We start from the raw sequence: 26,699 nt of genomic DNA, 5'->3' as shown, positions 1-26,699 counted from the left end.
ATCCCACACCGATTTAGTAAAATATAGTTACATTCAAGAAATTATTTGACACCTAAACATCAAAAATCTAATCAGTAGAACTGGAGATATGCAATTTTAAGGATTTTAGATTAAAAAGGCACAAATCGGCAACTGAGGGTATCTGATTGCGCTGGACTGGGACAAAGTCCGAAGTTCAGGCCAAGCGCGATAGAGCGCAGTCTAGGCACAGGACCAAGTTTGGCCCACTGACTATTGAATTATGTCCTTGGTGCGGTGTTGCTTTGTGAGGCATTGCATCGTCTGGCGTCGGTTTCGACAAAGTTATACAGTAAGGCTTTGAGTTGCTCTGTGTCGGTTACTATGAACTGTGCAGCAAGGCTTTGCAGGGCTTCGCATCACTTTGCGCGGGATCTGGTGGAACCTTCAGTTAGACAAGAGGAGCTCTTTCTGATGCCTGGGGAGGACAGTCATGGGGATCAGTAACGCACTCCAGCAGAGGCCATCAGTGCTCACGCAGGTCCAGTGCAGCAGGTCAGCTGAGCAATTGCAGGAAGGCCTCTGGAGATTGTTGTGTCCCTCTAGCCCAGAACAGGTCAGTCATCCGAGTCTTGGAGTCACTCAGCCTGAGTTGACAGCAGGCAGCAGAGTCTTCCTCTGGCAGCAGGGCAGTCCGTTTTAGAATTCCCAGGTCCAGGAGTGTACTGAAGAGTGGGTCTGAGGGTCTCCTTTGAAGCGGAAGAAGAACCTGAAGTTTTCTCCTTAAAGACGTGTCTGGGGGGGCGTGGCCAAGCAACATGGCCGGCAGGACGTGAGCTCCACCAGCTCCGTCCCGAGGACCCGCTAATCCTGCTGTGAAATCCTGCCCGGGCTATCCATTGTCTGGGAATCGAGTCGGTGGACCTCCTGACTTGCCAGGGATCTCCCGTGTTGAGGGAGCGATCTCGAATTCCTCCGTGGACGGGCGCAGAGGCACACTTGGAGCTTGGACCGACGTGATGAATCACGCAACGCCGCGGTCTGGGCCTGGGTCGCGGAGGCGGCCTGTGAGAGACTCGCCCTGATCTGACGCCCTCTGGGCTCCGGGCCGGGCGAATCCTTGGCGGACTCCGGCTCTCCACCGGCGGCTGCCGATCCGCGGTTGGTGAGTCAGGAGCGGGTGTTGGAGTTCCCCGGAGGTCTCTGGCAATCGTGGTGGAGGAGGCGGGGCGCCTTCCATCCTGGGCTGTGTTCCTGCGGCGGAGCTTCGCCCCGGGCGCTGAGCGGCCAGAGACTGCTGGTCCGGCTGCCGGGGCCTCAGGAGACCCACGTGGGACGAGGGTGAGCGTGGTGGCCGTGAGTACTGCTTCCCTAGCCTTTGATGGTGCCGTGCCTCCTGTGAACCGGACCCTGTGGCACTGGGCGGTCGGCCTGGCCGGCTTTCTTCGGGGTGGCCCACGGGAGTTGAGGCCTTGCTTCCCCCCCCCCGGGGGCACAATCTAACTCACCTCCCCCATTAGGAGTTCCTGGTGCCTTGATACTTCGGAGGGGGTCGTGGAGTGCGGCGACTTGGAGATGTGACCGCATTGGCTCCCTTCCCCCACTCACCCGCCATTTTGACTGCTCCTCCCGGTGATTCCTTGGTGGTGCTGTGCGTGCATGTGGCGGGGAGCCCATTGGTTGGACTGCGACTGTGGGCCACTCTTGAGGGGGTGCCTCCGGGGGGCCCTTATGATCGATTGGGGGTGTGCCAACGGTCCCTATCCTTGATGCTTGGACGAGTGCCGGACTCTGGCCGCCACTGCGCTCCCAACTTGAAGAGGAGGCGAGGACACGCTACATCCGTTCTGCCCTGATTGCTGGGTCGCCTGGCCTGCCTCGGCGACCGTCTACACTGCGCCGGCTGCCGGGCGCTGCAGCGGCCTGTGCGCTGCGCTACCCCTGGCCCCCGCGATACAGTGCTTCTGTGTCCTCCCGTGGGAGCGCCTCTGGAGGCCTACGAATTCTTCCCGCCTGCCTGGATTGTCCGCTGTCCTGCCGCCTGGCCCGGTGAGTGCATCGGGGATCACTACTTGCCCGCTTTCTTTTCACTACAGTGGGGAGTGCCGGACTGCCGCCCTTGTGGGGCCACCTGCGTGGGGATTGCTTGGGTCCTCTCGGCTGCTCCCCTGCCTGGATTGGACACTGCCGAGAGCCGCCTACTATACTGGCATTTCGCCCGCTCATCCTTCCTGGGCACCGCCACTGAGCTCTACACCTACCTGGTGGGACCAAGCTGTAACTCTTTGGAACCCCTTGGGGGGACTCACGACTTACCCCTCCAGATGGCGGCCCGTAAGGATAGGTCCGCGAAATCCTCCCAACCCAACACCATTGTCCAGTATACCACGCCTCGTCTGCCATCACAGAGGATCACGCGGCAGACGGGCCCGGAGGATGGGGGGATGGCCCGCCTGAGCCTTCCAGGGCGGAGATCCTTAAGGCTATCCAGGCATCCCACTCTGCCTTGGAGAGGCAAATCGAAACTGTGTCCATAGATGTTAATCTACTCCGGACGGATCTCCGTAAAGTGGCGGACAAGGTCACTGATGCGGAGGGCAATATTGCCCACTTACAAACTGAGGTGGCTTCCTTGCAAAAATCTGTTGCGATCCTGACGTCCACCACCCGTGCACTGGAGAGAAGAGCTGAAGACGCGGAAGGCAGGGCCTGTCGAAGTAACATCAGGGTCCTGGGCGTGCCGGAACGCCTGGAGGCTGGAAACGCTGAGCGCTTCTTGGAGACCTGGATCCGTTCCCAACTGTGCTCGACAGGTTTGTCCAGTGTCTTTGTCATTGAACGGGCACATAGGGCCCTTGTTCCCCCTCCGCGACCAGGCGAGCCTCCTAGAGCCCTGATCGCAAAGATCCTGAACTATAGAGATCGTGACTGTATACTAAGGGCCGCAAGGGAAATGGAGTCCCTCACAATTGAAAATAGCCGAGTTTCTATCTATCCTGATTATACTCAGCAGGTCCAAGAGCAGCGGAAGTCCTTCCTGGGAGTTAAGCAAAAACTCAGGGACATGAAGCTCCAATACATGCTCCTCTACCCAGCCAAGCTCAAGGTGCTCTCCCAGGGCCGCGCACACTTCTTTGAGTCACCGGCGGAGGTGTGGGAGTGGCTCGAGATCCGGGGTGATGACCTGCCCCCTGGCGAGCGGGGCGGCCCCCGCGAGACCTGGGGGACCCGGCCCCAGCGATGCCGTCGAAGCAGAGGACGACGCCGGTCCCGATCCCGGGGTTCTGCTCAGCCTCGGATGACTGTGGGGGTGGACGGAGCGCTGCGCATGAGAACATCGCCGACGCAGGTCGACCCGGAGTTCCCTGAGACATCTGCCCCTGCTGAGGTCCTGGTCCCGGATACTTTGCAGGAAACCTTGCCGGACACGGACTCCACTGCTCCGGTGATCCCGGAAACTGGCCTTTCTGGTCCACAGCTTGAGTGAGCCCTGACCTAAGGTACTGTTCTGTTACTGCGTTGTTGTCCTCCGCTGTGGGGGCGTCCCCTTCTGGGTCTCTGTCAGATCATTGCTGTTTTTCCTTGGTGTTGGAACTCAGGGGTGTTGGACTGTGGAGGAGAGCTGTGGCCCCTTTCGCCGGGGTGTCACGCTGTGGGCCACAAGAGTCTAAGGCGGATCGTCGCCCAGCATAGAGACTCTATTCAATGGACGTACCCGGAGACTGTCCTGGAACATTGGGTCCTCGGGGAGCTGGGGGGGGGGGGGGGGTCTGATTGGTTGTGTGTGAGTGTGGGTTTCGTGGGTTGTATGGGGTGGCTGTGTACGTCCTGGCACTGGCAGGGGAAGGGCAGGGTGGCGTTTTTGGTTTTTGCTGTCCTTTTGCTCGTGGGTGGGGGTGGGGAAACTGTTTCTAGAGGGGTTCTGGGTTCTGTTGTTGTTTTTGACTGGCACTGGTTGGAGTGGGGCGGGGTCGCGAGATTTGATGTTGCCCTACTTCTGCTCATGAATAGGAGGGGGGGGATTTCTTTAGAGTTTGTGTGGTTGGGGCAGCTTTGGGTTTGGGGGGGGTTTGTATTTGGCATCAAGTGTACCGTGGTTCAGGCCCCTGGAAGGCTGTTTGCAGATGCTGGACTTGGTTGCCCGGATGGGCCAGCTCAATGCTTATGGGATACATATTTTTAACTTGGAACGTGCGGGGCTTGGGCACCTGCACCAAGAGACACAGGGTTTTGTCCTTTCTACGCCGTCATGAAGTCTCTGTGGCGTGCTTGCAGGAAACTCATCTGAATGAGGAAGGTGCTCATAAGTTGGCGAAGAAGTGGAGGGGTCAAATGTTCCATTCCTCCTTCTCTACCTATGCTAGGGGGGTCCTGATCTGGGTGGCACCTGGGGTTCCACTGGCGGTCCAGTTTGTTGAGGCTGATATTGAGGGTAGATATGTACTCTTGCGGGTGAAGCTGGATGGCAGGGATTTCCTACTGTTGAATTCTTATGCACCCAATGTGGATGACCATTATTTCTTTTCCGGCTTACAGGAGCTTGTAGTTACTGTTTTAGATGCCCCCCTTCTCTGGTTTGGAGACTTTAACTGTGTGCTGGACCCGCTGCTAGACAGGCATCCTCCACGTGAGGGCACGAAACCACGGATGACGACTCGTCTCCGTGAGGTAATGGATAATCTGGGTGCTGTAGATCTGTGGCGACTGGATAATCCGGGACTGAAATTGTACACCTGTTATACCCCCACACACAACACTCATAGTCGGCTCGATAGAGTCCTTGCTGCCAATGTTGATGCTTCTCTTGTTTTCTCGGTCACTCATCAGGCCCGGTTTTTGTCCGATCATTCGCCCGTAACGTGCGTAATCCCGTCCGCGGACCTGGAGAATGCCTGGGGATCTCCTGCAGGACCCGGTGGGAAGGGAACATGTGGAGACGACCCTTCGAACCTATCTGGATCTGAATTGGGGGGTTGACGACATTTCTTATGCGACCAAGTGGGACGCCCTTAAGGCGGTTGTGCGGGCGCGTGTATGGACCTGACTTATGGGGTCCGGAGACAGCTGCTCCGTGAGCTCAAGAGTGCCGAGGAGCGCCTCTGCCGATGTCAAGCCTTATCGGATCCTGACGGGCCGGACCTGGAATCCGAAAGGACGGCCCGTGAGGGCATACACGATATTCTCACCCGGCTGGATAAGTTCACCCTCGGCCGCTATCGTCAGCGACTCCACCGTGAGGGGGACAAATCGGGCCGGCTATTGGCCTGGATCCTCCGTAGGGAATCGGCGCCTCCACGGATCGTGACTTTGAGGGACCCTGCTGGGGACCTGGTGCACTCAGAAGTGGACCTCCTTGCGGCCCTTCGCACACATTTACAGACGGTGTATACCGCGGACCCCCTAGTGACGGAGGCAGCGTATCAGCCATACCTTCGTGGCTTGACCCTCCAGACCCTCTCGAAGGAAGATGCGGAGGACCTAGACGCTGCGGTGACGCTCCGGGAAGTCAAGATGGCGTTGGCCGCCCTAACAATGGCTAAGACGCCCGGTGGTGACGGCTTCCCGCCGGAGTTTTATCTGGCGTTTGCAGATATCCTCGCTCCCTGTCTCCTCCAGATCTATCATGACGCTCTTCAAAGTGGCACACTCCCGCCCACCATGCAACAAGGTGAGGTTTGCATGATTCTGAAGCCAGGTGGGGATGACTGTGATCCCGCGGCCGACCGGCCTATCACCCTCATTAACACTGACGCAAAAATTCTCACTAAGATCTTGGCCACGCGGCTGGCACCGCACATGACGCACTTGGTTCACCAAGATCAGTGCGGGTTTATCCCGGGCCGCAACACCGCCATGAACCTTCGGCGATTAAACCATGTTCTCCATGAGGTACGTGGTAGAGGGGATCCCCATGTCCTGGTGTCGATAGACCTGGCTAAAGCCTTTGATACTGTCAGCTGGGGGTAACTTTTGGAGGTGCTTCAGGTAGCTGGAGTGGGACCCCTCTTCCGCGACTGGATCTGACTCCTATACAGTGCGCCTACGGTCAGGGTCAGACTCGGGGCGGCCCGGTCCGAGGAGTGGCAGCTGGGCACGGGCACCCCCTGTCGCTGGAGGTGCTTCAGGTAGCTGGAGTGGGACCCCTCTTCCGCGACTGGATCTGACTCCTATACAGTGCGCCTACGGTCAGGGTCAGACTCGGGGCGGCCCGGTCCGAGGAGTGGCAGCTGGGCAGGGGCACCCCCTGTCGCCGCTCCTCTTTGCATTGGTGATTGAACCCCTGGCGGTGTCACTCCGTGCCGAGATGGCCCCCTGGGGGATTCAAGTGGGGGACACAGTGCACTTGATCTCGTTATACGCCGACGACGCGCTGTTCTACCTGACCTCCCCCCGGGAATCGCTGCCGCTCCTTTTGCACCACTTGGATCGATTTGGTGAGGCCTCTGGACTGCGCCTTAACCCCGCGAAGTCTTTGATCTTCCCCCTGGCGGGATGCGGTGAGGACCCACGAGTGGGATTCCCGCACCTGGGACTTAGATGGGAAGTGGAGGCCTTCCGCTACCTGGGGATCCAGGTGGCCGTGTCTGACGAGCAGTTGCTGGCTCGGAACGCCGAACGGGTGCTCAGCTCCCTACAACAGTCCGTGTCCTTCTGGAACACGCTCCCACTCTCGCTTACGGGACGATTGGCCGTCTCGAAGATGGTTATGCTGCCCAGAGTGCTGTATACCTTGCAGAATACCCTGTGCCCTCTCCCTCCTCGTATATTCCACAAACTCGATACGCTGCTCACCTCCTTGCTTTGGGTGGGTAGACTCAGCAGAGTTGCATTGCACACGATGGTACGACGCTGGGAGGAGGGAGGCCTGGGGGCCCCGAGGTTTGACCTGTATTATTATGCGGCCCAACTGCTGCCGGCTGCGCGCTGGTTTGCGGGTGCGGACAACTGGGAGTTGCGACTCCTGTCTGGTAGAGCAGACGAGTGGGCCCTACAGGTGGCCCTGATGCGGGGTAGGGGAGCGGATGACTCCCTGCCATATATTGTTCGACACACGGCTGGACTCTGGCAGCGAGTCGTGGAGAGGATATTAAAGCGGGCCCCATTTCACAGGGAGCTACCGGTGTGGATATTGGCACCGGTGACGTTGATGGAAGACCACATGTCGTTCCGGGAATGGCGTGAGGGCGGGTGTGATACTTTAGCGGATCTGTATCCCGATGATTCCTTTGTGACCCTGGAAAGGGCCACGGAGGCCTTTGGTCTCACTGGGGGACAGTTTCTCCATTATAGGGCCCTGCGGGACATAGCGAGGGCGACCTGGCCGCAATATCCGGAGGCACCTCCGGTGTTCCAAACTCTGAATGTTCTGTTGTCGTGCGGCAGGGGGCGGCGTTTGAATAACACTGTTCTATACGGCTATGAGATGCGACTCGGCGCCCCCGATATCTCCGGCCTGGGCTGCGTGGGAGGCGGATCTAGGGGTCGCCTTGGACCCGGGACAACGCAAACGCATAGGGACACTCACTAGGAAGGCGCTGTGTAACGCACGCTTCAAATTGATCCATTTTAACTTCGTCCATCGTACTTACATAACCCCAATTGCTTTACACCGCATTGCCGCTGATAAATTGGATACCTGCCCTAGATGTGGTACGGCCGGGGCCGGATTCCTTCACTTGGCTTGGGAGTGTCCGCTGGTCGGAGACTTCTGGAGGGCAGTGGTGGTCCATATTAGGAAAGTCACGAGCCTGCCTATCGCCCTGACCCCTCTTCACTGCTTGCTGGCCCTAGTCCCTAAACCCAGGAAGAGGAACCTCTCATATAAAATGTTGCAGCTGCTCTTGGTGTTGGCTAGGAGACGGGTGGCTATCACCTGGATGGGGCAGAGGGCACCAGACTTCTCATTGTGGCTCCGGGATGTGGGGGAGTGGACATTGGCGGAGGAGACTCACATGCAGCATACGCGTAAAGATGAGCGTCTGCAAGAGGATCTGCTTGCATGGAGAATGATGTGCGTTGAGGGGCTGGTTGATAGCGATTCTGATGCAACTAGTGCGGACTTGTTCTCGGCTGTGGAATCGGAGCCCGGAGATGGGGTGGTGGGAGGTGGAGGGGAAGGGTAGATGTCGTTGTAATGCCCTAATGTCTATGCACAAGTTCCTTAATGTCAGCTTTGTATATTTGATTTGATTCCCGAGAATGTGACTATTGTGACTACTGCTATATCTGCACCTGCTGGAGCTATACTGGGGCGGGAACTGTGTACACTTGTATTTTTCTTCTACTGATGCCATTTTGGGGGGGGGATTGTGATGTTCAAGTTGCTGAGAAACAAAATAAAGTTTAAAAAAAAAAAAAAAGACGTGTCTGGAATTTCATGCCTCCTAGCCCTGGTCCTAGCCTGTCTGGTGGACCAACAGGCTATTATGTAGTCCTTTCTGTGTGAGATGGGCCAGTGCCTTTGAAGTGCAGGTGTGGTAGGTGACAGCTCCACCTCCCCCCAACCCTCCATATCAAGCCTTTCCTGCCAAAACTCAGACCCTCTATTGTGATGCTGTCTGGGAAGAATACATAAAGGCTAACTGCCTACTACATCTAATCATGACCCAGGGTACAAGCTACAGGGAACAAATGGTTAGCACAAGAAAAAGCCAACTTTTTAAAAGTAGCATTTTCAGAATTGTGACTCAAAATCAGACTTTACCATTAGAGAGGGTTTTCAATTTTACAATGCTTCAGACACCAAACATGACATTCCTACCTACTCCCAAACAAACGTTTTCACTTAAAAATGTTTACTAAGGTAGCTAAGTGGGCTGTTTAGGCCTACCCTAGGGGTGACTTATGTGTATTAAATGGAAGGTTTAGGCCTGGCAAAAGGTTTATTTTACCAGGCCAAAATTGCTCTTTAACATTGCACACAAAAGGCGCCACAGCAGGTCCGAGATGTGTTTAAGCGGCTTCTCACGTAAGTGGTAGAATGAATGCTGCAGGCTATTAGTAGCATTTAATTTACAGGCCCTAGGTACATGTAGTTCCACTTGAATAGGGACTTAAACATTTATTAAATTTGCCAATTGGGTGTAAGGCAATTTTACCATGTTTAAAGGAGAGAGCACATAGACTTTACCAGTGGTTTGCATTGGTAAGGTGTGCAGGGCCCTATGGCCAACAAAACAAATTCAGCTACAGTGGGGGTGAAGGCAAAATGTTTGGGGGGGACCCAGTAGAGAGCACCGATCCCACAGTCTCCATTTTAATACCATTTTCATGTTTTACCGATATACAGATGAAAGCTCTGCCATGGACATGTGTGGGATGGCGAAGCAGTATATTGACGCGCCAGATGTGGAAAAGAACCCATGGCTTGCCACCATCTCTGTCACGGTGAGTCTGGAGAGCTATATGCTGTGTGCTATAGGCGGGTACAATATATGTTAAAATAGCAAACTGTTGTGTAGATGGGCTGCTACACCGACAGGTTAATTCTCCATATTTGTGAATCTACTTTCTTTTGACAATGTGAGGGAATGTACTGATAGACTTCCGTTCTAATCTGCACACTAGCATAAAGCGTCTCTTGGTATTGATTTCCGGGTTATACAAATGACCTAGTCTCATTGCAGATGTTTGTAATTATCAATCATATAAAACTCGTACACATTTTCATTTATGGAATGAGGTGTAGTACAATTTTGATGCCGTAAAGATCGCATAAGGATGAACGTTTTCTCTGACACAGTTGAGGTTTAACATTGGCCTTAACACTCCTTTCAGTGTAAACTTGGTGAGGGTTCTAGCAGTCTAGCATATCATCTTCCTGGTGTTCACTCCTTTTCTCCTTTGGCACAATGTGCGCCTGGAAGCTTCAACACAATGCCATCCCATCTTCTCCCTCTGGTAAGCAACATCCCACCAGCAAAGTAGAGGCTGTCTTTCCCAGTCACTTCAGTTTCAGAATGAATCCCACAGTCTTGTGTGAATGACCTCTACCTTGTACATGAATTAATTGAGACTACCTGGGACTGCCTGAGCTACTCAGATTCTCGTATTCCTCCAAGGAGCTTTCAGACTCCTTTCATTGCTGCCCGCTTTCAGGCTGAACACACTAACAGGTTCACTTATTCATGTTCTGGTGCTCCACCTGTAATCCCATGGTGATGGGATTTCCCTCTATCCCTAGCATTTTGATGCCATTATGAGTAGCTCAGACAATGAGTACAGAATCCACTTCATGATGGGTATGAGCAGTGCTCTGGGTAGCACTTTAATACTTTTGGTATACACCATAATCTGGTGTATACCAAAAGAATTGGAAGAGACAGGCTAAACAGAAGGTCTGATACTTTGCATAGGTTTGCTGGTGTTCATGAAAAGGTGGATGGGGTAATCAGTACTGCTGGTGCCTTTCTCACTGATGCCTTCTCCCTTCTTCACAAGAGAGCAAGTGGTTTGGAGAAATGCAAGGCGACCGTGCTAAGCCCTCATTTTATTCTGACGGCAGCGCATTGCTTCGATATCGACGACCAGGCGCATCAAATCAAGGTATCCACAAATGATGGTAAGTGAAGCAATTCAAATGCCTGCCATCTTTGTTGTATTCATGTTTATGGCTTTTTATAGCGAGAAACTAGTTACAGAGCAACAACCCATTGTGCAGTAGAGGGGGTATACTGTAATTATGAAAAAAATGAGGCAAAAGGACTGGACTCCAGATGTGACTGGTCCTATGTGATAGTACCCCTGCCCTTTAAAGTACTTCTATTGTTAATTTGGCCCACTCCTTTTGTTCCTAATAGTATGGTTGGCTTGATCCCATATCCATGTTTTAATTCTCCTGTTATTTCAGTTGAAGAACCTTGAACGTTCTTGTTTTAATAGCCATTGCTTTGTTTGATTACTTTATCACCAATCACTTACTCCATTTTTATTTTCCAATACTGTACACACTTAGACCTCTGGGGGACTGAAGGACTGGAGACACATCAAGACTCCATTTTGTTTTTCATTGGTCTCCCAGGTCTGTCATTTGGTTTCATTGACGCAGCAGAGAGGACATTATGAGCATGAAACCTTCAGATTATTAAAAGCTGCTCTTTAAATGCCTTCACTTGAGCACAACTCATTGTCAATACTTCTTAAGGCTTCATCTACTCTACAAATGTGAAAGTATACTCAACTTGTGGTGTCACTCCTGTGGTTTTAAATCCAGTTGCAGTAAAAGTTAGGTCACTCCCTAAGCATACCGTGGATAAAGCCATATTTATTTGTGACTTTAAGCTGTTTCTGCTTCTTTAACAAAAATATAAACCTAAGATGCACCTTTCGTGACATTGCTCTAGTCATGCTGCTGTTGATCGCTTACCATTAGAGTTTTTCAGGAAAGTTCAGGACGAGAGGGCCAGAATGTTAATTGTGGTAACTTGTAAGCCCAGGCGACACTTCCATCCCCTTCTATTCCTGCTACTGTGTCATCCTCCTAGGGTATTTCACCATTACTGTCTCCATATCAATCCCATCAAACTCTTAGTTTCACCTGGGGGTTTGGCTCTCGAATGGCTTGTGATAGAAGTAATGGACTATGTATATAGTATAATACATCCAGCATTCTCAAAGTCCAGAAACAGTCAGATGTCCTACAGATGGCTGAAGATCGCGTGCACTGGAGGTTTGATGCTCGCGGACAGTTGAGTGCCTTGCCCTAGCCTAGGCACTGAGTCCAAGTTCTGAGGTGGGTTGGATGCAGGGTCTGGCTGGAGGTTTTGACTAAGAGGCCATAAATGATGTCATGAGTGGTGTCATTTTTAGTATGTCATGAATGATCCAATATTTGAGGTCATAACCAGTGCATGAGGGGGGTGCACGTTACAGTTAGTCACTAAACTGAACGTTGCATATTTGAGTAGTTTGGGGTTTTTATAACATTGGCTCATGTCTCATTCCAACACCTAACTATATTGTCACATTTTTCTCAGTGAATATATATGTACAAACTACCTATAAAGTGTGTTTGCGTGTGTGTATGTGTGAATTTAAAACAATTATAGGAGGCCTCACGAGTTTTATCTGTGGCTAATGTGTGCCCTCCTGTGTTAATGACACTTCATCTCGTACACAGTATCTGACAACACAGGTAAAAAATGTATTAAAAGAGATCTAAAATTAACTTGGTGGCTTGAACCTTCTGGAATGTTGTAAAGTCTTTATAAAATAATATGACGGAGCACGCCTCCTGTTCAATATTAGTACTTTTATTAAGGGCATTTACTCACACCAACAACCCCATCCCTCCCCCCACAAAACTACACAGAGGCTTCCCACACTGTTCATATTTTGTAACTAGTGTGCAACCAGTACTAAGCATTTGGACCTTTACGCACAATTCCCAACAACCTGTGACAAAAAAAGGTGGGATTTCACAGGTACAAACCCACTAGTTTGAATGATGATGACGAGAAATGACATCACATGACCTCAGCCCCAGTGATGACTTTACAGGAAATGGCATTATATGATAATGGGTCCAGATGGAAGGAAACAAGTGTGGCTTTTCCCCCAGACCACATCATATGAAATACATGACATGACTTAAATGAGTCACATTTGAGGACTGTGACCCAGCCCAAGCTAAACATCATGTCTTCATCATGAGATATACTTGTGCTGCGCAGTTTTGTTAATAACCTGAGTAACGTCTTCTATGGGAGCACGCGTGCTGTGTGCAGGTTCAGTGGCCAGTAGTATAGAGCAGGACACCCAATGATGACAGAGGAAGGAGCCTGGGTGTTTGTAGGAAGCATGAAAGTGCCCAGTACCTACAGGTTTGGGGCTCAATAAAGGCACGTCTCTCTCACCCTCCCCTTTGTTAGACTCGTACATACTCGGAGATTCTCAAACAAGGGATCCAAATGGACAGCATTAGGACAGCCACAGTGCAGACAAACAACTGTCCTAATTTAGCATTGCTTTTAGTTGATGTGTTTAGAATGGGTGCAGTAAACACATAGCCGCCCTTTAAATATCAATAAAAGGCACACAACACTGGGGGTGCTGGCTTAGAACTGGTATCTGTCCACACACAACACCAACCAGTCTTGGGGCGACTATATAGACCCAGTAGGCAGCCTTCTAGTTTCTTCAGGCTCTGGCAGGCGATGGCTGTCGGAACGGTGGTGCAGACGGTGTCCCTAAAAGCTGTGGGAGTGGGCGCAGCCCCAGAACATGTGCTTTATATTCGCATATCGTGGACATGACAGGGCGGCCATTGCATAAATTTTGCTGAGCTGCTTTGGGCTAAGGCAAGTGTGATGAAGTATGTTATGTTGAATGTATGGGTATCTGGCGTTTCAGGAGATTTTGTAGAGGAGGGATAGGGTCCTGTCCATTCACTCTGTGTGGTGGTGGGGGGGGGGGGAGCGAACACAAGGTCTCTTTCCGCTGAGTCAGCAGTTGTGGAAGTGAGGGTTGTGTACGGTTACGGATAGCTCAGAGCAGCGAGGTGATAAGTAGCTGACTAGATCCGATGTTGTAGAGAGCTCGGGTCAGAAGGTGTGGGAAGGGTGCTGTGTCAGTGGTACCCCAAATGTGTCCTGAGTTGGCAATGAGGCATCCGTATCGGTTAAGAATTGGCCCGTCAGCAGCCAAAATTGGTTTATCAGAGTTAAATTGCACTGATGAATGTAATACGTGCGTTAACTCAAGGTCTTCCCATCTCCCCCTGTGTGGCCTATCAACAACGGCATACGCCTTCAATGGGATCTTCGATGTGTAAGGCAGGATGGAGGGTGTGGTCTTTTGTGCCCTAATTTAGCTTTCATACACAGTGTGCATTAGTTTATGAGAGGTTTTGGGTGGGCTTGATATAGGAACGAAAAGCTTGTGGACAAGGTTGTGCGCTGCTCTTGTATCAGGCAGTCCCACCTCAGCTAGATAATGCCTTGGCAAAGAGCGGGCAAGGCACTGAAGTGGCGCCACTAGGTAATAGTGTTCAAAGTCTGGTGCTCCGAGACCTCTCCGGAAGTTTAAGTTTGGACAGGACAACTTTACGTCATCCGTTGCTCCAAACAAAGCCACATAATATGGTATTCATAGTTTACTGATTGATATGGGGAGGTTTGCAAAGTAGTAGAGCAGCCTTGGCAGCATCACCTTTTTTTGCTAGAGCAACTTGGACTTGCATAGTGAGTGGAAGCGAGTGCCAGAGCATGACCTGCTCTTGGAGGAACGACACCGCCTTCATCAGGTTCCCATCAAGCATATCTACATTGAAAGGATAGATGTTTATAACAAGGTAGCAGAACGTAGAAGATTTCCATATCACTCGGCTGTCATCAACTGTGCTAGCTTGCGCAGGGTACCTGGGAAACAGGCATAATGTAGCCCAATTAACTCCCATAGCCAGACGGAACATGCAGAGGATGCCTGTTCTTGAGCCTACCTCTCCATGGATGTCTCCGAAGTAGAGCAAAACATTGTCCGCATAGAGGGATGCCATGTGCCACGTCTCCCAGCGGTATGCCCCTGTTCTCTCCACTCTGTCGCAAGCAGATGGCTAGGTGCTCAATCGCCAGCACAAAAAATGGAGGCGAAAGCTGGCACCCTGCTGAGTGCACTCCACACAGGGCAGGGGGCAGATATAAGTTCACCAATTTTGACCCTGGACGTTGGGTCAGAGTAGAGAAGTTTACTTAAACATAGTATCCTGGCACAGAGACCTAATTTGTGCAGCACAGTGAACATGTATTCGCAATGTAGCATGTTGAATGTTTTATGGGGCTATCAAGAGTCTTAATCTGTGGGCATGGTCACGTTATTTAAGAAGTACAAGATGTGAGCAGGGAAGGGGTGGAATCAGGACTGTAAAGAGATTTAGTAGTCAGCACAAAAAGCGGTGTGGATCGCCTTTTGGTAGTCTGTCAGTGTTAGAAATGGGGGTCTCTGGTTGGCAACGGTTTGCACCTTTGTCAAAGTAGGGACCCTTCTTCCTAATCAAGGTAAGGGGATACACTTCTAAAATAACCCCTGCTCACCCCCTTGTTAGCTTGGGCAGAGCATACAGGCTTATCTCAGAGGCAGTGTGTAAAACATTTGTGCACACATACAGTAATTCAGTGAAAACACTTCAAATGGACACCACAGCAGTTTAGAAAAATAAGTAATCTTTATCTAAACCAAATAAGACCAAATCTACAAAAATTCACATTACAGTAATAAAAATATGACTTTGAAAAGGTAGAGACAGTTCTGTTCAAAGCAAATTGCATATGCAAACTTTTTACGCTTTCAAAACTTGGATGCATCATGCGCTCAAACAAAAACTGTCGCAGGCAAGGTGATGCTTCGGTTCCTTACGCCCAGGGAAGGTGATGCATCGCTTCCTTTCTTCAGGGGAGGCGATACTTCAGTGCCTTACTGCCACACAGGGGCAGTGATGTGTTGGTTCCTTACTGAAGGGGAGGTAATGCGTTGGTTTCTTACTGTGCGGGGAGGTGATGTGTCGGTTTCTTACTGCGGCCTTGGGATTCTTGAAGGTGTGGCACCCAGATGCGATGAGTGAGGATCGGGGATGCATTGGCTCTTGCAGCCACGGTCCCACAATGCTTTGGTTCTTGCAGCCGCACAGCCGGGCATGCGTTGGAATCGGTCCTGTGATCTTGGACTCCGTAGATCGATGCACTTGATGCAGCGATTTCTCGAGCCGCAGGTAGGCGTCACCTCGCTCATCCGAGCTATCCATTCTTCGGCGATGCGCCGGAAACTGGTGTAGATGCGTCACACTTCTTGTCATTGCTTTCCCAGCTCCCAACAGCACGAATAACCTGCAGAGGCCTAGAACAGCAGCAGGCACTCCTGGAAGGTCAGACCTCCCTGCAAGCAAGTTCATGGGAGTTGGGGGTAGATACTTCTTATCCATGAGACTTCAAAAATAGGAGGTAAGCTCTGCTTCAAGGCCTTGGAGATCTTCCTCAAGCAGGGTGACACCGCACACATAAAAGTCCTTGTCCTTTCCTTGGCAGAAACAGCCACTGCTGGCAAACCCCAGACAGCACACAGCAAAGGGGCAGTACTTCTCCTCACTTTCTAAAAGTGGTATTTTCAAACACAGAATGTAAAAATCATCCTTACTAAAAGATGCATCTTTACATACTGAGTTCAGTCATACTAAATGTTATTTTCCCATCTTGTCCCAATGGGAAGTCATGTTTATAAGATGTTATAAATGAACTCCCATGCTATCCCATGGGACAGATAGCCTTACAATTGTGAAAAAAGAAATTGCCAGTATTTCACTATCAGGACATGCCACACACACATCAGGGCAAGTCCTACCTTTCACATACACTGCACCCTGCCCACAGGGGTACCTTTGGCATACCTTAGGGTTGACTCGCATGTAAGGAAAGGGAAGGTTAGGGCCTGACAAGTGGGTGCACTTGTAGGTCGACATGGCAGTACCAACTGCGCATAGACACTGCAGTGGCAGGTCTGAGTTACATTTACAGGCTGCGTACGTGAGTGGCACAATCAGTGCTGCAGGCCCACTAGCAGCATTTGATTTACTGGCTCTTGGTACACACAGTAAACTGTACTAGGGACTGACTAGTAACTCAAATATGCCAATCATGGAATCACCAATCCATAAACACAATTTGCAGGGAGCACTTGCACTTTGGCACTGAACAGCAGTGGCAATGTGCCCAAAGCATCTAGACCAACAAAAACAGGATCCAACACACAGCAAAATAACAGGAGGCAAAGGCAAAAAATATAGGGGAAACCCACACCAATGATGCCAGGTCTAACAGTCAGGGTATCAAGGAAAAGTTGGATTGTAGTAATATGAGTATTGGCTGTGTCAGGCATATTAACCAGGCAAGGAGCTAACACGATTTAACTATCTCTGTATGTGCTTTCGCGAAGTCGCCTTTATAATCAAGGCACCACGTGGATGTGATTATTTAATTACTTGGGCATGCTTGTCTTTAACGGCAAGGAGTTCTTATTTGGCACTGGTGTTCTGCTCTAGCTTAGCAAGAGTGCGCTCCAGAGCACACAGTTTTTGGTTTACTGGGCTTGAGCTCCGACCACTAAGTGAATGCAAAGACCACACGCAACAGATTTAAAACCGTCCCATTCAATGAGTCGCTGCGCCACTGTTCTCCGAGTCCTCAAAGTATCGGATGATGAACTCGTACATAGTCTTGCAGAAGGCTTGATCTTCCAGTATGGTGGGTTGGAGCCACAAATGCCGGAATCGGGGAGGGGAGTCTTGCAAGCAAGGGTTATGGTTGGAAATGGTTTTTCCAAGATATTCAGCTTGTCTTATAGTGACCTGTGTAGTGTGGCAGTAGAGGAAGCGATCTAGAGATGCTTGTCAGTCGTGTGAGAACAAGTAGAAAGAGAATTCTCGCGTGGTAGGGCGGGATAGCCCAGTGGGTCAGCCATTGTGAGAAGTGAGTGGCAGTATTAATCAGGGTCAGACTAGGAACCCAAAGCACCCATGGCAAATTTAGTCAGACAAGCCCCCATTTGGTGCGTAGTGAGCAAGTGCAACAAGCAAACCTGTCCACTACAAGTGGGCCTGTGGGGGAGGGAAGCGGGGGTTCTACCCCAAAGAAAACTTGGGAAAATTGTATTTGTTTTATGTTGAATTGTATTTGTTTTTAAAGCATAGTAAATGATACTTTACAGTGCACCAGGACATGGCAATCTTTATTGGGGCTCTTCAGTGATTACTTCACTATCACCATCAAACAGTGCCTCTCCTCTCGCCATAAACCCGCTCTCACATCGATTTCATTTATTTTATAGCATTTTTCATACCAGTGTAAGGTTTTGGAGCATTTTACATCACACGCACCTATAGAGACAATGAATCATGTGTGTAAATCAGTGGATAAAAAATGTAACCTAAAACAAAGGGGAGTACAAGATGCAGGATTCACACATTAACAAAAGGATCACTGTGGCAAAAGCAACCCACCGAACTATGCACATAAAACACTGTTCTGTGATCTGAATATAACATACTCTTTGTAGCTGCCATACCACTTCTCCCCCCAATCCTGTGAACCCTCCAGCGGGTAGCTATGCTCGATAGGAAAACCCCTATCTCCGTGTTAAGTGGAACGACCTCCGTAACACTCCTCTAGAGTGTCCCTCGCCAACCTTACGATATTGTGTGCCGTGTCCTGAGTGTTCCTTCTGCTGTGTTCACTAGGGGGTGCTGCTCCGCAATCTACAGTCCCTTAGTGCTCCCGACGGGGCCTCCCCACTCCCACCCCCCCCTCCCCAATGTCTCACCACTTCCGCGTGTCATCTCAGTCAGTCTTCTAGAGCTATGTGCCAGGAGCGTTAAGTGTTTCGGAGTGCGATGTGTCCTGGGTGTGTCGGAGGGGTTCCCTTTCATTATCCTGCTCCTCCTCCTCGTCATGTGTCTCTAGGTCCCTTAGGGCTTGTGCTAACACCTCCCACGCCGTCGCTGCGTCCAATGCTTTGTCGTCCTGTCGCCTACGCGCCATCTGATACCTAAGGGAGCTTTCGCATGCAGCCCATTTCAGGAATTCATTCATCCAACGTCTGTACGAAGGACCAGCTCTTGCCTTCCAATGCCGAGTGATTTCGCGTTTGGCTAATATAAGGCCCATGTCAATAAATTTACTGGTATTCTTGTGTTTGGGGGTGTGAGGGAACCAATGTAGGACACCGATAGCCATGTCAAACTGCAACTGTCTCCCCGTCACCTCGTTCAGCGTATCTCCTATCGCCTTCCAATAGTCTCCCAGCATTGGACAAGTCCACAGCATGTGGTCCAGTTCGACCGCCTCTCTAGTGCATCTAGGACACGCTGCCTCATTCGCTCCAAAATACTTACGAATTTTCCCTGGTGTTAAATACGCTCTATGCAATATGAAAAAGGGCACTAGTTGGAAGCGTGCGTTCCTAGTACTCTTGCGGGCTCGTCGCATTATCTGCGCCCAAGCCGTCTCCGGGAACTCCCTTCCTATATCTTCTTCCCATTTGTTTTTCAACCCGGTCAAAGGCGGCAAGTTGTCTCGGAGCATTATAGTATAGAGACATGTGACCGCTTTGTAAGTACCCGCCGCCATCATGGTATATTGGCAGGCCATAGACATCGTGGGTTCCAGTAATCCCTCCTGCCAGTGTGCCTGCACGGCTCTAGTGATCGCAGCATGCAATAAGAATCCCCCCCTTGGTAGGTCAAACCTTTCCTGGAGCGATTGGTAAGGCAGCAGCGCCCCGTCCTCGTAAAAATCCCCTACCACGTGTAGTCCCGCCTCTTCCCAGACCTGCAGCTGCGACCAGTCTCCACCATGCGGTAACGCCGTCACCATTCCAATAGGTATTTCCGGCGCGTACGGGGGACGCACTCCCGCCAGGCGTTGGGATCTGTTCCAGCAAAGGCGGAGTGTTTGTTCCTCCATGGTTAGGTCTCGCAAGTCTAGCTTCTGTTGTAGTGTTATGTAAGCCAAGACATGGCGCGGTATGCCTCCCTTCCTCTCCTGCTCTGGGCCTCTGAACACTCTCGCCACTTCCTGTGTAAAGAGCTGCAACTGAGCTGCTAAATAGTAAAGTTCGAAATCCGGGACTGCAAGTCCCCCCTCATCTTTCGGTCGGAGGAGCGTGTTCTGGGCGACCCTGCATCTCCCTGCGCCCCAAAGATATGAGGATATCTGCGATTTTAACGCTTTAAAAAGGGAACAGGGTATCCACACAGGCAGTGTAAATAGTACAGAAGTCTCGGCAATGCTACCATTTTCAAGAGGGAGATCCGGCCCATCAGTGATAGTGGCAGAGTCGCCCAAAAGGCCATACTGCCCTTCAGTGCCCGTATACAACGACCCACATTGCCTTCCAACATGTCCGCCGGTGTGTGGTATATGTACACCCGAGGTATTTCAAACGGGTAGGTTCCCATTTTATTAACGGGTGTCCATCGGGCCTAACCTCCCCCTGCCGCACGGGAAACATACACGTCTTGGACCAATTGACTTTTAGGCCTGAGAGCTCTCCAAAACGTTGAAGTAGTCTTTCTGCCCCAGTCAAGGCCGCCTCTGCATTCTCAAGAAATAGGATTAGGTCGTCTGCATATAGGGATATAAGGTGTCGCCCATCCCTGCCGTCCAGCCCTCTATAATGTCTCCCCGTCCTGATCTCGCTAGCTAGAGGTTCTATGGCGAGGGCAAACAAGATGGGGGACAACGAGCATCCTTGTCTCGTACCGCGTGTTACCGGGTATTGGCGCGATATCAGCCTCCCCACCCGTACCCTCGCCACCGCCGAGGTATATAAGACTCTCGTCCATTGTATATACTCTTCTCCAAGACCGAAGCGCTTCAAAACATTATATAAGTAGTCCCATTCCAAGCTATCAAAAGCTTTTTCTATGTCGACGGACAGGATCAATGGCATTTGTGCCTCGGAGTTGTCGTCGCTCATAAGACGTATGAGTCTTCGAATATTCGAAGTGGTGTTGCGCGTAGGGAAAAAACCCGACTGATTTTTGTGGACCAACGAGGTCATATATGGCAGTAATCGGGCTGCCAATATACTACTAAGAATTTTGTAATCAGTCGTCAACATGGACAACGGCCTATACGAATCCGTGCTGCTACTTTCCCTCCCTGGTTTCAACAACGGGATCACCAGCGCTTCTCTCATTGATTGGGGCAAGCGACCCGCTTCCTTGGCCTCTTTATATACCTCCAATAGCCTCGGCGCCAAAAGGTCCACATATTTACCATAAAATTCTATCGGCAGACCATCCAGCCCTGGTGTTTTATTGCGGGCCATACGCTTTATAGCACCTCGAATCTCCCCCAGCTCTATATCTTTCCCTAGGTCTTCCGCTTGATCGTGGTCTACTTGTGGCAAATCCAGCTTGTCCAAAAAGGCGTCCAGAGCTGGATCTCCGTTCGCCAGCATGCTTTTATAAAGCTTCTCGTAGTAATGTGTAAAGCCCTGTAGTATTCCAGCCTGAGTATGCACCATAGAACCCCCGTCTTCCTCTAAAGCCCGGAAGGGGGAATGCCGCCGTGTGGGGTTGGCCAACCATGCTAGCAGTGTGCTCGCTTTATCACCTTCTGCATGCACCCTCGTCGAGTAGGTCTTGTAGTCAAAGCTACGGAGTCGCTCTACTTCGACGGCCACTGCCTCCCGAGCTGTGCCGACTCTCTCTTGTAATTCAGGGTGCCCAGGTCTCACTATTTCTACGTCCCTCAGGTTTTTCTCCGCTTTATAAAGGTCTCCTAGGAGAACCTTCGGTACCCCCGCCTGCTTCCCGATACAGAGCCCTCTAATGACGACCTTGAAGGCGTCCCACTCATTTGCCCTGGTCGCGGTGGTGCCAGCATTGTCTGCAAAATATTGCGTAAGTACCTCCTCTAGCATTGCATGAAAGGGCAGGTCATCCAAGGTGTCAGGGCGTAGTTTCCAAGTGGGAATACATGGAGTCTCAGACATCCAGTCTAAAGTGACCAATAGGGGGTTGTAATCTGAGATTGTTCTGGTGAGATATTCGGCGCGGACCACAGATGGAATCACCAGTGGGGAGCATAGCATTGTATCCAGCCGAACATGCAGCTCATGCACACTAGAGAAGTAGGAGTAATCCCGATCGGTCGGGTGCCATACGCGCCAAGCATCCACCAAACTCCAGCGTGCCTGCCATTCTAGCCTACCCTTGGCCAACCGGTGTACCGGGGAGTCACCAAGCGATGGGTGAGATCTGTCTAGCGAGACGTCCGTCACCGAGTTGAAGTCTCCCCCAACCACTACCGGGCCTGTCAGGAAGTGTGCAAGCGTCCTTGACAGTTTCCCCAAGAAAACCAGTTGTTCCATATTGGGTGCATATATGCTGCATAGTGTAATATCGCGGCCCCGTAGTTTACCCACAACCGCCACAAATCTTCCCTCAGGGTCAATCGCCTATCGGGTCACCTGAAATGGCACTCCAGCCCTCACCCAGATCAGTGTCCCTCTAGCAAACGCAGAATAGGTGGTATTTAACACCTGGCCTCGCCATCTACGCTGCAGCGCTAGCCCCTCAGTTGCTGTCAGGTGCGTTTCTTGAAGAAAAGCAATCTGGACCCCTCTGCGAGTTAAATAAGAGTGGACCTTGTGTCTCCTTGCCATCGTATGGAGCCCCCTCACATTCCAGGTCATACATCTCAAATTATCAATTTCAGCCATTGTCCCACTCCATCTCACAGCTGGCCAAACCGGTCGTTGACTCTGCTTCAGTGGTGGAACCTGCCCAACAATTCCCCTGCTGCCCCTTCCCTCCCAACCCCCAAACAACAAATACCAGCCATCGCCTCAAAGGAACTTCCCCAACAATTACCCCTCCCTCCCCCCCAGAACAGGACCCAACAGCAACCCATAAGACCCCGTCCAAACTGCCACCATTCAACTCTAACTCCCGCCTATCCTGCAGTCGTCACTGCAGGGGCCGTAAGGGCCTTAAGGGAATGGCTCCAGACCGACAGGCAGCCGCGCCAACCCGTAACCCTCGCCCCCAGAATCCTCCATAAAGGGCTTGCGGCAGTCCCGTGTGTGGTAGCAACCCCATCTTTTCCACCCCCATCACACTCAAACAGTCATCACAAATACAAAGTTCGGTCCCTTGGGGCCATGCGTCTCCAACAAGTCCGTCTCCGAGCCCGTGTGATTGCCCTCGGATTCTGTGCCGTGTTTCGATAGAGGCGGACCAGCGCCCGAGAGCGCCACCACTGCTTGCAATGCCGCCTTCCGTTCTTCTACTGTTTGCGACGCTGACGGTGTTCGGGTGCCCCGCCTCTTTCTGCGGAGTCTCTGTGATTTTCGCACCTGCGTCAATCTCTGTATCTCCTCTTACTGACGTTGCGTGTGGTCGGTTCCAGCTTTGTAGGTTTCGACCCATGACCAGGCCTCCTCTGGTGTGTGGAAAAAATGAGCCATGCCGTCCAGCTCGACTCGCAATTTGGCCAGGAAGAGCAGGGAGTATTGTATTCCTTCATCTCTGAATGCTCGTTTAACAGAGAGGAAGGAGGCTCGGAGCCGCTGTGTTTCGTAGGTGTGGTCAGGAAACAAGGTCACCTTGCTATTGACCACTTGGTAGGGTCCTGTGTCGCGGGCTTTTTGGAGCAGAAAGTCTCTATCTTTGTAGTGGAGCAGCTTTGCTATAACCGGCCTAGGTGGCTGGCCCGGTCTAGGAGGCCTAGCAGGGACCCGGTGTGCCCGTTCGAGTGTGAAAAAAGGCGACAGGCCCTCCGGGGCCACTGTCGCCTTAAGCCATGAGTCCAGGTAGCCGATCATGTCCCCCCCTTCAATTTTTTCTGGAAGGCCAACCAAGCGGATGTTGTTACGCCTGTTCCTATTTTCGGCGTCCTCAGCTCTCCTCTCCAGTGTTTGTATCCGAGCTAAGGCATTTTCCATCTTCACTTCTAGGGCTGAGTGAGCGGGGGTCAACTCCTGCAGCGTGACCTCATTCTGCTTCACCCTATCCATCAGCTTGGCATGATCCGCACGGAGTAGCCCCAGCCCAGATGCCACTTGTGGAATGTCCTGCTGCAATGCATCTCTTGTTGCCGCAATGGCCTCCAGTATGCGGTCGTGTAGTTGCTGGAGGTCCGTGGGCCCCGATGTGGTAGGCTCCTGGGATTCCGTAGTTGCGGTGCCATCTGCTTACCCCTTAAGTTTCCCCATGATTCAGGGCTCCCTACAACTCCAACATACCGCTAATGTCGCATGGGGCAGCTCAAGTCTGAGGGTGTAGGGGGGGACCTTGGGCTGGTCGCACAACTCGTAGGGCACTCCTAAGTGTCGGTCTTCTGTGCAGTTCTGATATCGGTGACCGCCAGGCACGAACGTGCTGTTCCCTTCAAGCGCTGGCTCCCGCCAACCTCGTGGCCCAAGTTGCAGCTCCCATCTCGGGATTCCCTCGTATTAGGCTAAGGCCTCTATCCCCTCTGTCATCAGGAGAGGTGCCCCTCAGCAATAGCAGGTTAGTCCGTTCATCCACCTGTACGCTCCACTGCGTGCGTCGAGGGGCCCACGCCCTGCGGAGGGAAACCACCAGCGGGACAAGAGATTCCTCGAGTTCAACGTTCTGGGGGCCCTCCAGTGCCTCCAATCTCCTTCCCTCCTAACCCGTTACCCGGCTCGTCTTCCAGTCTATCAGGGGGCCACTCTCTCACGACCACAACACTCCACTTTCGCCGGGGGGTGCCGCTGGAATACACCCAGCTCCCTCTGGTAGGCCCCCTCTGAGTCTAGTCCCGGGCGTCCTCCTCCCAAAGGAGACCGTCGGCGATTCCACTCCAGCCCACTAGTCCATTGGTCGCAGTGTGACAAGTGCAAGACGGGGCCCAGCTCGTACATCCTCCTGCCCCTTGCCGTAGGATATCAATGGCCTCTCGGCGGGTGGTCAGCCCCCGCCCAGTGCTAGCGGGCCCCGCTCAGTGCCAGCGCACCCCACCGTCCTCTGCACCCGTAGTAGTCCACAATCCTAACGCTGAGCGATTCGCCGTTTCCAGGTCTCCGCTCCCGCTTGGCGATGCTGCTCCGCCTCTCCCGCACACCGCAGTACTCAGTCCCCTGGCTCTCCGTTGGTCTCCCCGCACCGCCTACCATCAGCCGCTTCTCCGCTCCTCGAACTCCGCCATGTTGGGAGTCAGCATACACCAGGAACCGGCTTCGGGCGGGTCGCGTTTCTCCCCCGCTTCGCAGCACACCTCGCACTCCTTAACCATGCGGCGTTCGCACTCTCCTTTGCCTGGTCTTATCGGAGCCACCACTCACCAGCAAGGGTCACCGTCCCCAGGAGCCCGATCAGCTTACGGGCGCCATTTTGCCTCTTCGCCGGCCTCAGGCTTCTCCGTCCCCGCACCCTCGTTTACCAGCTTGCGGAGTACTCTTGCTCACCTCAGGCAGCGCCGCAGCAGTCTCGGTCCCTTCTGCCGTCTAGCCGGGCACATCCGCACGGTCTGCCGCACTGAAATACAGGATAATAGGGGGATCAGGCGCGGAGCTCCGAGCTCACGCCACCATTCCCGTCGGCGATCAAGCCACGCCCCCCTTTGCATTACCATTCTTGCTTGAAAATTGTTAGATACACAAGGAACCCAGCAGTGCTTTTTAAACTGCTGCACAACTACACAATTGGCCCCAGTAACAAAAGCTGCTGCCCACCCTACCAGCCTCCAGGGGAAATGCCTAGTACGACCAGTATGACCTTGGTGTTAATACTAGGTGTGTGTGAGAGTGGAGGATCTCTTCCTGGGTACCCACTAAGGTTCCCTTCCCGGGGCGCTAGAGGGCGCACTGCGGAATGGCTGACTGACCCGTCAGCTCCGCCGGACGGGCGCGACATTTGAGGCCTTTGACCCCTCTAATCCCCGCAGACCGTCCCGAAAAAATACGAATCTGGCGTCGGAACCCGGCCTGCGCACGAATATGTCCAGCAGGTGACCAGGCGATGGACATGAGAGAAGATATCAGGGCGAATGGTGCAGCGGACGCGGGAGCTCTCCAAAATGGCGGCCAGGGAGGATTGATGCACTCGCCAATAAGCGACAACAGCTGAGGTACTGGCGACCTGACCTGCTGGCATCGCCTGGGTGGAGGCACCCTGCGAAGCACGAGAGCGAAGGTGAACAGCAGCGGCGAGCGTTGTCGCTGTGTTTTGCCGTGCGTTCCAGCGCGCACAAAATGGCGGAGCCGCTGAAACGCACAACCAGCGAAACGGCGGCTGATCAAGACGGCGGTTAGGGGCCCCCGCATAGTTAACTGTCAGTGGACGCGAGCTCCGGAGGTAAAAGGGAGACGCACGTGTGGAGCGGCTGTGGCTGTGGGGGGTGTGGCTGTCTCCAACACACAGCGTGATTAAGGCGATGTACATGGTGGGAGTGAAGGCGGTAGCAAACCCCGCAGGTAATGAGGAGCATCAGCAGTGGTAAACTCCTGAGAAAGAAGCATTGCCCAGAGGGCCCTCCCCGTCTGGAATGACCCCGGGCCACAGACCAGAATAACGTCAAAAATATTTACAACAATGGGTGAATAACGTCAAGGCGGCGGGGGGGAACGAGTGAAACACGCCCAATATTGCGAGGGCCACATGTGCCGCCTGGGCAGCGAATAACACTGAATTTTGCAGCGCACACTCCCTTCCTCGGCGCTTCTGGCCACGAGCCTTGAAGGTAAAACCCAACATAACAGCTTCTCAACCAGTAACTCAGTAGATGTCTACACGCACGTCGCGGTGGAGGACAGCGACAGCGACCATTCCAGCTACGTCCACTGTTAGGTCGATACCGGCTGACAGCCCACGGAAGACCCTATCACAACCACGGGGGGAAATGGGGAAACCAGACAAGCAGCAAACCAAGCTCCCGTTTGAAGCGCGACGCCAAGACAAGCTTCCCCCAACAGACCCTGCGGCAGAGGGTGATCGAGAGATGGCAGAGGGAACGGGCATGGAGTCAGTGCTGCGCGCAATCCAACAGAGCTTGCAAGACATGAATGGCAAATTAGATAATGTGGTGCAAAGAGTGGACAGTATGGCAGCGAAGATTGAAAAACACGATGGCCGTATCGTGGAAGCGGAACAGCGTATTTCCAGGGTGGAAGACGACCACAAAGTCACGTCAAAGGCCTGCAGTGGATTGGAGAAAACAGTGGAGAGCCTGCGTGCCAAGGTGGAGGACCAGGAAGCCAGGTCCAGACGCAACAACGTCCGCATT

General features: G+C 52.3%; 1 protein-coding gene across 2 annotated transcripts in view; it reads left to right on the top strand.

Moving 5' to 3' along the window:
- Positions 1 to 26,699, top strand: part of LOC144756261 (complement factor B-like) — a 457,893-nt gene that overhangs the window by 284,573 nt on the left and 146,621 nt on the right. For both annotated transcript variants that reach the window (XM_078645906.1, XM_078645904.1), the window contains exons 11-12: positions 9,248 to 9,345; positions 10,399 to 10,519. In XM_078645906.1, the coding sequence (XP_078502032.1) occupies positions 9,248 to 9,345; positions 10,399 to 10,519 (219 nt within the window). The remainder of the gene's footprint in view (positions 1 to 9,247; positions 9,346 to 10,398; positions 10,520 to 26,699) is intronic.

This window comes from Lissotriton helveticus, chromosome 5_1, assembly GCF_964261635.1.
Source record: "Lissotriton helveticus chromosome 5_1, aLisHel1.1, whole genome shotgun sequence".
Lineage (NCBI taxonomy): Eukaryota > Metazoa > Chordata > Amphibia > Caudata > Salamandridae > Lissotriton > Lissotriton helveticus.
This window is presented reverse-complemented; position numbering and strand designations above follow the sequence as displayed.